The sequence below is a fragment of the Neolamprologus multifasciatus genome, chromosome 2 (genome assembly GCF_963576455.1).
Source record: "Neolamprologus multifasciatus chromosome 2, fNeoMul1.2, whole genome shotgun sequence".
Taxonomy (NCBI): Eukaryota; Metazoa; Chordata; class Actinopteri; order Cichliformes; family Cichlidae; genus Neolamprologus; species Neolamprologus multifasciatus.
The window spans coordinates 13,695,416-13,706,545 of record NC_140440.1 but is presented as its reverse complement, the minus strand read 5'-3'; the positions used below and the strand labels follow the sequence as shown (position 1 = coordinate 13,706,545).

Sequence of the window (11,130 nt, the reverse complement as noted above, 5' to 3'; positions counted from 1 at the left end):
CAATAAGTTTGATGTGTCACATGACCCTCTTCCTATTGAAAAAACAAAAGTTTGATCCAAGATGGCCGACTTCTAAATGGCCACCATGGTCTCCATCCACAACCTTCAAAGATGCGTTAAGGTCTGGATGGGAGTCACTAGGCTTCATAACAGCATGAAGTGAGACAAGTAATAACTGCTTTACCATTTTCCTAAGTTAATTTAAATCTTTCATTAATTTGAAAGAAATGCCGACACTTTCTTTTCAAAGCTCATTTAATTAAAATGAGAACCAATCCAGTAACACAGAACACTAATGTACAGTAAAAATCATGCATAAAACAAACCACAAGTTCTAGTCACAGAAACAAACTTGGTGCTACTCTAGTAAAACCATGCAGAAAAAGAAAGCACATAACACAAACGAGGTGAAACAGAACTGCAGGACGGCATCAGCTGTTCAGGGTGTGACACCAGTGTTGTACATCTTCTGCAGGACCTGCTGGGCTACAGCCTTCTGAGCCTCCTCTAGCATGGTGCTGGCATTAGGACCCGGTAATATCATGACCAGCCCATTGAAAGTGGCAGTGATCCCGAGGATCTGCACCTTATAGGAGAAGTAGAGGAATCCGTCAGGCCCAGCGTGGCTGTACTGCACTTCATAAAACGGCTGACCAACACCTGCTGTCTCACACAGCTTACTGAGAAGCATCACTGGGGATACTGCAAATACAAGATGGCCTTGGGTGGAGGAATCGGGGAACGAGCATGTAGGGTGAGGGAGCTGAGGAGCAGTGGGCCCTCCCACTGTGGGCCCTCCCACTGCTCTGCAGAAACCTGCGGGTATGGATGCAGGGAGGGTCAGGAATGGAGGCGGGCCTGAGGGTTGTGGAGGACTGTGGTGCAGGGGCCCTAGGTGTGACGGCAACAGGCTCTTTGCACGTTTCTGAGGGCACCGTGACTCGTCAGGGTTTGGCTTCTCTGTTGACTGCCACTGGACTGACACGCACATTGCAAACTGCTTCTTAAATGCTGGAGACACAAGAACACAGTGAAGAAGTGAGATTAGCAGGAAGAATTTCTCCTTCAACCAAAAATACAGTTTTTTAAAGAAACCTAACAGATCAACTCTTAGAGATTAATTATAATATGAGACAGAACACAGCAGAACTAACACATTTAAAGGATTCAAATGGAGAATTGTCAAGTTAACAGTAAGATAGACATGCAAACTTCCATCAGGCTCTTGGTTGATCCACTGGCCAAACCATTAAAAAAAGAAATTAGTGTTTATTTTTAGTTTAAAGTCAAAATTTCAACATTAGACTTGAAATAGTATTTTGAACTGTAATCTCCACATTTGGACTTTTCTCTCAAAGCCAAACGACTGCCGTGGCTCCTACAGCCACTACACGACGTGCATTTCAGTTAGTGAAACAAGTTGATCAGCTGTTGCATAAGCATATTGATCGGGGGTGGAATCCATCCATCTGTCCACTCTCTGCTGTTTCATTTGCACCAAGTTGACCGACTCTTCCAGGTTTCTGTGTTTTCATCTTCTGCCCAGATGCAGCTTTCTGCACCATGACTTCAACATCCTTGTGTGTCACCACACTAAGGTTATGTCCTAAAAGAGAAATGTCGATGTAACCAGAACTGAGTCTAAAGTATGATTTTGCTCACTTATGCAAGGGCTTTAATCTACAGATTTCTACTTTATTCTCAAAAAGATCAATGTATGATTTTGTAAGTGTGGCCCCAATACTACTCCTTATTAATTACATAACGTATGTTATCTTGTAGATAAGGTAGACTGAGTGTGCATGTTTAAATCACGTGTGCATGAGTATGTGCTGTTTTAAGCCTATATGGTGGCTGCAATGATGCAAAGGTTTCTGCTGCTGAAAACAAGACACTGGTGTAGTTGTTACTAATTAATGATGATAATTCATTGTCCAACCGAACAGCCCAAGATGAACGGCTCAGAGTTTTAATGGCCCATGGACATTTTATTAGCCTGTGAGGGGAGCAACAACAGCTACACACTTTAATACTCCATTTTACTTTAAATCTGAAAAATAATGTTATGAAATCCTTGAGATAAAGATGGTTTAGTATCCTCCCTTCTTGCTCCAGTCCCCACTCTCACAGAAACTGGTAAGACTGGTACGACTGCCATCAGCCTTTAGCAAACTGGCCAATTTAAACATCAGAACAAGTTAACTCTGCATTAAATGCAGCTTCTGTAGATTTTCACCATGTAAAACAAGCAGCTACAAAGTTCACTTTTCTTTGCACAGCGCTGTTAGACGCATACACAGATACTGTGTTGTTATCACATCTATTATTAATGCTGTCTTCCTTTTGCTTGTCCACCACTACGGTGTCCTGTTGGTTAGCAATCACCAGTTTGTCCGTGTGGAAGTCTCACAGGATCTTAGCTCGGTCATCCTTCACCACCCTGGCTCCCATTTTGACCTCAGGACTTCCAGGTCGTACTCAGCAGACGTTTCTGTATAGACACTTGGTTATGGCGTTCCACGTCTACCCTGCTAGCATTTTGCAGCCTGCTGTTATGTGCTTATGTGATAGTTTTAGGGCATCTCTGCATATCCTGCACCTGGGGTTTGCCTGGTGTGGTAGACCCCAGTGCAGATCAAACTGGTGATTAGAACTTGTTCCAGTGCTGCCATGATTTGTGCCTCTGTGGCGTCTTTCAGTGCAGCTTTGTCCAGCACTGGTAGGACTTCTCCATACATCAACCACGTCTTCCACCTGTCCTCTCGTGGTGGTGGTTCCTCTTCTTTCTTGGGTTTCTGCTACTCGAGGTATTTAGTTCTGAACATCTTCCTGATGTAACTTATGGATCTTTGTTTTTCTGGATAGTGGTTCTGACACGCACTAGTCCTCAGCCACCTTTGTTTCACTTAGCATGCAGTCTTGGAGTGCTGGATTGGAGGAGCTTCCATCTCCTCTTTTGGCCAGATACTTGTAGCTGCCTCAATGCGTGCATGGTTACCTTCTCCAGTCTTCATTATAGATCCTAGTGTTATGGATCAGTGCGTTGTCTTGTTCACTCCTGGCATACAGCAGTGTGTACTATAAATGCATACACTATAGTTGTGTTAACATCACAAATATTCATCATACTTGTTTCAATAGTGGCCTAATTAAGCTGTAGTACTATTCACTGATCTTAAAAGATGAAAGTGAAAATGAAACAAATTTATTGACACCAACTAGAAAACTTAAAGCTAAAAACATGAGATTCAGTTTATAATTTGAAAAAAGAAAAAGAGCACTTACTAGGGAGCATCTTAAAAATCTATTTCTACTGTATGTTCTTATTAAAAACATTAAAACTCCAAGTGATGAAACAAAGAATGATAAAAGCATAAAAAGAAGCTGAATCACATTATACGAGCGTGGAAGCGTATTACACTAAATCTGTTGAAACTTCTCGCGGTGCTCAGAAACAATATTCAAAGGTATTCAACGAGGTCTTTCATAAGGCTCATAAAACTGTTGTTCTTCCTCACGCCATAGTTGAGCAATGTATCATAAATTATTATTTTTGATGCTTCATACTGAAGAATTTCTGAAATTCAAGATGCATACTGACAACGAACATAAAGATATAGGGACCTAGATACTCCCTCTGCTCCGCTCTGTCATTGTTACGTTTTTTCATTTCAAAAAGCTCGTGTTATGTATAATGCAGGATTTAGACTTAAGTGTCCTGTAGAGCTTTGAAGGACTCACAACTCTGAGCACTCAAAGCATTTTATACAACTGAGTTATGTTTGACACCGCTTCATATGGACTTACATGGATATTTAGTGATTTAGAATATAATGTAATAAGCAGTGTTGGGCAAGTTACTTTGAAAAGGTAGTTATAGTTACTTCATAAAAGTAACTGAGTTAAAAACTGAGTTACAAGACTATAAACGTAATTACTAGGAAAAGTAACTATTGCGTTACTTTAAAATAAAATATAAAAATAAAATAAAATAAAAAGTGTAACCCTCTGGGGTCCAGGGTATACTTGGCTGTTTCTGACTACTTTTTGACCTCTACATTTCACCTTTAAAAACTGTTTACCTGTTTAACTGTTTGTTTGGCATCATCCTTTTCTGCACACACGTCTGAATTTACAGTTATTTTTTCCCCATTTTGACAAACTGTATAAACACAATTGATCTAAAAATCAGACTATAAAACAAAATCAGTGTAGAAAAAAAGTTTTTTTACTGTAACAACCACAAACATGTTTATTGGATCATTTTCACAACTTAAAATGTAAATTTTTAAACTTATGCACAAGTTATGCAAACAACAGAGTTGTATGCAGCTATTTACCTAAAAATGCAGCCAAGGTGGTTTTCTTTTTTCCAACATTACAAACTCGACACAGAACAATCAGGTGTTCTGCATCAAATGAGATACGAGAAATTATTTGTGCCACTCCAATAAATACTTTCTGTCCACTATAAGACAGTGGAGCACATCCCAGCCTGATACCTGCAGGCCTGACAGCAGGACGTGTAACACTCCTGTTTTCTGCCTGGAGACAGCGTTTACACTGCAGTCCTACACTACACACTAACTACACACTCCAAACACGCTGAACATCACAAATCTCTCTCCCTACTTCCCCCTCTTCCTAAACAACCAAACGCCATGTAGCATATCGTTTGATTGGTCGACATGTTACATTTTCCCACCAATAGGAAATTGGTGTTTTTTCCTTCTCTTTCTTTGGTCACAAGCAGAGAGAGCTTGCAAGCGCTTTCCTTAGAAAATGCCATTTTTAAGGTTTCTTCCTGCAGTAAACAACAGTATTCAGGAAAATAAAAATGTTGCATATTTTTTATAATAACTCTGGTTTTACGTGGCCGAGCAACACAATTTAAAGACTGCTATATAATCTGAAGTCCCCACTTTCTTGTCTTGTCAGCCAATCAGCAGAACTTGTGTGATTGTTTCTCCCCCCGAGCTCCAAGTAGGCTGAAGCTTCAACCATCTGTCAGCTGAAAAATCATAACGTGTCCGCATTGCATTCTCTTGTTAGTAACGGTAACGGCGTCGTAACGATAAAAATAGTAATTACATTACGAACACTGTTACTTTTAATGCCATTATTCTTGCAATGTGAGAATTATGCATTTGTAGGACATTTTCTAGTGTTCACCAGCTGATTAGCTTTTGGGGAGCTCCACTTCAGCTCCACTGACTTGTGAATAAAATGACTTCTGACTTAAGACCTAGTTTTCTGTGCTCCATACCAAGTGATGATGAGAGTGGAGTCACAGTGCACAACCAGAAACTGGTTTATAACCAAGTGACACCCAGGCTGGCACAGAAATGGGACCATGATCAACATTAAGTCACTCATCTACATGAACAAGAGCTCCCGTACCTTCCACCACCACTTTCTTAGCCATAGAAGCTGCATGGTGAGATGAGAAGGCAACAGTAGCAGATACCCCCTCGATACCAGGTCCAGCCTTCAGGGAAACTCTCTCCACACCCTCCACCAGCACACGCAGCACCTAGAAGCAAAGCACGATCACTCAGAAGACAACATTCATCCACACAGCAGTTAAATGACAACCTCAATACCAGATGTGACTGAAGGGCCAGACATCTATAAAGACCTACTGTATTTTCATGCTAAGGTGGAAGCTAGTGAGCTAACTTCCTGCTAACTTCTAACTCCGTTAAATGTAATACATTCTGTTTTCATGGATGCCTGGATGTTAAACTTAATTGTTACACCTGGTAAAGCAGCAACGCTGATCGTTTTATTAAAGATGAAAGAATTTAGACAGTTTTTAACTCTCAGTGATGCTGCAGTGATCCTTTGACTTTGGACCTGAACCTGACGGAGTTTAGGACCCAGATTACTCAGCGAGGCTCCTGACTACAGCAGCCGTAACGCTCCAACAATCCATCAAGCGGTGCGGCTTCGTAGCAGCCAAAGTCGTGCTAAAACATGTTTTGACAGGTTTTTGAGCGCCGTGTAGCACATAAAATGGGTTTGAGGTCAGTAAGCACAACCAGAATTCAGTAAATTTTTGAGAACATTAAAGGATTTTAAGTGCGCCTTATAGTGCAGAAAATACGGTATATCATCTATAACCCTTTCAAATACAGTACATGTACTGCAGAGAGGGTTTTTTTGGCCTTCTTTTGTTTTGCACTCGTTTCCTTGCATGCATTAGGGACACACTGCACATCATGTCCAGGTATTCCCTGGGTAGCTGACAAGTCTTTGGAAATCATCTTGCTGTTGGAAAAACTATTTTTTTGCCCATCAAACTCATATCCTACACAGGTGAAACTGGTCAATCTTCATAGTTGATTTGCTTTTCTTCAATTACCCCACCTCCCCACCTGGATGGCTGGGTGTGTGCGCTAGTTGCTAACATGGGAAACACCTGGCTAGGATATATTATGAGAAGAAGGCAGTGTAATAGTTTGGCCAGTGTTTGTTGAGAATCCTCCTGGGTGGGTCCTGGCACCCATGTGGATGTTACTTTGACATGTACCACCAAACATTGTTGCAGACCATGTACAGCAGGGGTCTCAAACTCCAGGCCTCGAGGGCCGGTGTCCTGCAGGTTTTAGATGCGTCCTTGATCCAGCACAGCTGATTTAAATGGCTAAATTACCTCCTCAACATGTCTTGAAGTTCTCCAGAGGGCTGGTAATGAACTTATCAGGTGTGTTGACCCAGGGTGAGATCTAAAATCTGCAAGACACAAGCCCTCGAGGCCTGGAGTTCGAGACCCCTGATGTACAGTATTCCCTGATGGTGCCGCGTCACAATGCAAAAATGGTTCAGGAATGGTTTGAGGAGCACAACACTGAGTTTGAGGCATTGACCTGGCCTCCAACTTCCTCTAATATCAATCTAACCAAGCATCTGTGGGATAAAAAAAAAGATCCAATCCACTCGAGAGGCATACACACTAACCAACCCTGCATCAGAGTAGACTTAGAAGAAGTACCAGCTGTTATGGGTTAATTAGCACTGCCTTTAACTTGGAAACACTGACAACCTCTTGCTCATTCACTAAATGTATTGGTGCACAGAGATGTGGGTGATAGATGATGCGTGCCATTTCTTACTGGGTGAATGAATTTCACCCCTTTCCCTCGTCAACACACTCAAAACACTTCAGTTCAGCTATACCTGCAGTATGTCTTCTTGCCTAGTGGAAGCAGGCAAACCTCCAATACAAAGGTGTCGCTTCTCCGTGCTCCGCCGTACACTGATGCGGTAGCCAGGCTCCAGCATGTGACCGTGCAGCTGTCGTATGGCTTCAGCAACTACAGCAGCTGAGCCATATTTGGCATACGCGAAGCCGCGGTTCTGCCCACTGAAGTTCATCATCAGCCGGAACTCCCAGAGCGGTCCAATGGAGCTGAACAGGGGGATCAGGATGTCCTCGTACGCGTCCCGTGGGATCTGGCTGATGAAGACTTCACAGCGCGGTCCTGGCGTGGGACCTTCCCACACTGACCATGAAACAGAAGAAATGGTATGGCTGATTATGCAATTTTAAAATTCAAGCTCATGCGATGCAAAATGTACAACAAATCCTTAGTGCACTTTACAAAGCAAGTCCGTGACATGTGAGCAAGCCGGGCTTTTCTTGTTTCAGCTGGAAATAAGATCAAACTGACCTTTAAGGCCATCAAGGACTTCCACATTTAGCTTTTAGAGATTTTTTTATATATCAACTGAGTCTTTTCACATTTTACAAACAAAAGCAGCTGATTCATTTTTACCTTTGAGAAATCTACATCATTATTGGCACTTGGTGACAGTGGTGAAAGCCAAAAACTCAATATTTCTTAATGCTCAAGAGAGCAGGCATTGTTGGTACTACTGCTGTGAAGATTCGAGAACAAATTATATTAAATTAGGCAAAGAAACATGGCGCCCTGAAGCCGTCTGCTGCAGATTCTCTCACCCTCAGGTGGTCCTCCATATTTCCTCTGGCCATTAACTTGAGTCAGCGTTGTGTTGGTTGCTTTCAACCAGATTTCCAGGGCCTGCACCCGTTCAAGGTTCAGCACCTGGTGTGGAAACAAAATAGAACCAGCACAAGTCCATCATCTTCATGTACTACCAAGTGAGTCCCAAACACTTTGTTTTTTTCCATTTACCGACCCAAAAATCAGGAGTTAGGATATGCAGTCACACAAAGCTGCTCATCCATTTGCCAAGTTTCCCTGATATAGGTTTGAGTGTGTTCACATGAATGAGGTATTGTTGGCAGCATCTGACCAATCACACTGATTATTATACCAGCAGCAAGGCCTCACTTTTAAATGCTAGAAAACCAGCAGACCCAGACAGTTTGGAGCCCCTCCTTTAAAAGCTGGCAGCTTACTTTTCTAATCTTTTGAATACCAATTTAATTCTAACCACATGAAAATCTGCCCGACTCTTGTTAAAGTTGTGGAAACTAGTGAACAGCTGAAAGACTTCCTGACTGTAAATAAGACTTTAGGTCAGTGATGCTTCAGGGAAAATTAATGTACAACTAAAGCAGCCTTAAAAGCAATAAATGATTTCATAAATTCAGTTGAAAACAACACTGTGCAGCCTTGACATCTGATACAGTTGATCATAAAAAGTCTTAAAGACGGCTGAATGGGTCTAAACTTCTCTCAGGCAGGTCTCGGGTGTCTGGGTGGAAGGACTTTGTTCTAGCTTGGTTTATGTAACAACAGGAGTTATCCAGGGTTCTGTTCTTGGATCACTGTTATTCATTTTATATATAAAACAATCTTAGTAATAATATCACTACAGCACATTCTCCTTTTATGCTGGTGACATGCTGATGTACTACTCTGTACCTACTCGTAGCCAGGCTCTATTTCAGCTTTCACTACACTGCAGCACAACCTGTGCAGAAACGTGTTTTGAATATTGACCAAACTGACGATCTTCTCAAATTAAACCTTTTATGTACAGTTCAGGCAACTTTAGAATAAAGTCCTGTTTGTCCTGTGAGGCAAGAATAACACTCGTTCTTTTTTCATGTCTGTACTTAATTACAATGATGTGATTTATATGCATGCTCAGGCTGGATTCTGTCCATCGTGCAGCACTAAGATTTATTATTTATAAGAGTTTTAAAGCTCTTACTCACCACTCTACATCACATGTGTGGGTAACTGTCTTCTTTGTCATGTTGTAGATTCTTATTTATGAGGTTATTCTTGGTTTGTTCCATCTAATTTATAGACTTGCATTCTTTGAAAAACAAATAAAATATAAATAAATAAAGGGACGTTATTCTCTTAGATCCCAGGAGTTATTATCGCAGCTCTCGAGTTCATTCTGTGTCTGAAATAAGCTGTTTGGCTCACTTTTTCCCATTGGCAGCATCTTGCAAACAAACAATTTTAACAATAGGCTGATGAAGCTCATCTGCTTCTCTGGTGTGTTTGAGACCACATGAGGATCATCTGGTGAGCTCCAGCCATGCTTAGTCGAGTCAGTGTTGTTAATAAATGATCATCTGAGGCTGACACAGGCTCTGGCTGTCAGACATGTCTGGTCTTGTTTTAGTATTGTGTGTTTGATACGCTTTTCTCTTTAACTCTCTTTTTACGCCAGCTATCTGCCTAAAGCTCATCTGCAGTCCCCTGTGCCTGCCCAGCAAGTGTGCACGTTGACCTTTATACATTAAATTGAAATGGTCTGAAACGCTGTTAAGTGGGAAAGGAAATCTATCATATTTGCATAGCTGACTTGTCATTTCTTTATGACAAATACAGTAATAATAACTAGTGTAGAGCCATTTACGCAAAACCCAATGAATGAATCAAGTGATGTGAATAGTGGGCTCTACAGGTGGACAGAAAATGTCAAACCGTCTTTTTCTTTGATAAATGTGTTGTTGATTTACTTGTGCCAAACTCAATTGTTTATTTAAACCACGTGTTGGCATTTAATATGTTTAAAGAGAATGAAATTGAACTATATAGATACTGTGTCCACTTTGATACATTTTTGTTCATTTCTATTGGAACGGAAAACCAAAATCAGGCACAAGCTTGGCATTCCCAGCCAGTACTTGAAGAAAAAAGGGAAATAATGCTGCTAGTTTTCACTACAACTGAACAAAACACTGGCTCAGGCTTTATTTATATAATTAGCTGCAGGTGGGCCCTCATCGGGGAAAACAGCAGCGCGTCACGGCTGGAAACACAAGCTAAACGAATCGCGTGAAGCTCAGGAAAACCCTTCAAGCGCTGCAGCGACTTTTTATTTTAACCAAAACAGACTTGCGCCTTCATTTCTGCTTAGATGACAAAACTTGGTTTTCCTTTTCACGCTTCCACTTATTTCCTCGCTAAACGACATATTTACAAAAGTCTAAAATCAAGCAAACAGGAAAAAAAAAGAAAAACTTGAGATAAAAGGATATCCCAGAATTACCTGGCTTTGCTTGTTTGCCATCGTCTCTGCGTGGTTGTGCGTACAGCGACGCTACTTTGTAGCCCGTTTCCACCTGCAGTAGTCCTTCTATTGGCCAGCAGCTTCCACTCGACCCTATGGCTTTAGTGCCCACTGACCCGTGGGCGGGGCCTAGCGTAGCCCGTCGCTAATGTATGGAATGAAATTTTGTCACAAATAGCAAGAAACGGCTGTGCATGGAGGACTTTCTTCTTTTTTGTAACCTATTGTGCATTGTCTGTCTTTATCATTTATCTGTGCCACTCTTATTATCATTACATCATTTCCACAATATTGTTTTTGTAATCTCCAAGTCAAGTGACTGTATAAAAAGGAAAAGGAAAAAGGAAAGTGCTTCTGTCAGTAAGACTGGAAAAGAGCTGCTACATTAATAAAGTTGGTCTATTTAAAGCTTGGAAAGAAAGCTGCGAAAATGCGGCGTAAAGTGGTTTTTATGGGATGGCCCGTTTGCCTGCACTGAGCTCTGTTGCCACATGGAGGCGGTGTACATGGTATGTCAGGTCTGTGGCCACCAGTGATGGGAATAACGGCGTTACAAGTAACGGCGTTACTAACGCTTTGGCACAACACCTCGAGCTCTGGGGGCAAAACAATCGCATGAGTGCTGCTGCTTGACTGAGGAAGAATAAAGTAGTGGTGGTAAGA

The 11,130-nt window shown here is 41.6% G+C and overlaps 1 protein-coding gene across 1 annotated transcript; it reads right to left on the bottom strand.

The window, feature by feature from the left end:
• Positions 1-223: 223 nt before the first annotated feature.
• On the bottom strand, positions 224-10,575 carry dnd1 (DND microRNA-mediated repression inhibitor 1). Its single transcript, XM_085133966.1, has 5 exons — positions 10,447-10,575; positions 7,964-8,069; positions 7,180-7,505; positions 5,401-5,533; positions 224-1,011 (listed from the first exon to the last, which is right to left on the bottom strand). The coding sequence occupies exons 1-5, from the start codon at positions 10,465-10,467 to the stop codon at positions 440-442; spliced, it is 1,158 nt and encodes a 385-aa protein (XP_084990092.1). The 5' UTR covers positions 10,468-10,575; the 3' UTR covers positions 224-439.
• Positions 10,576-11,130: the final 555 nt, after the last annotated feature.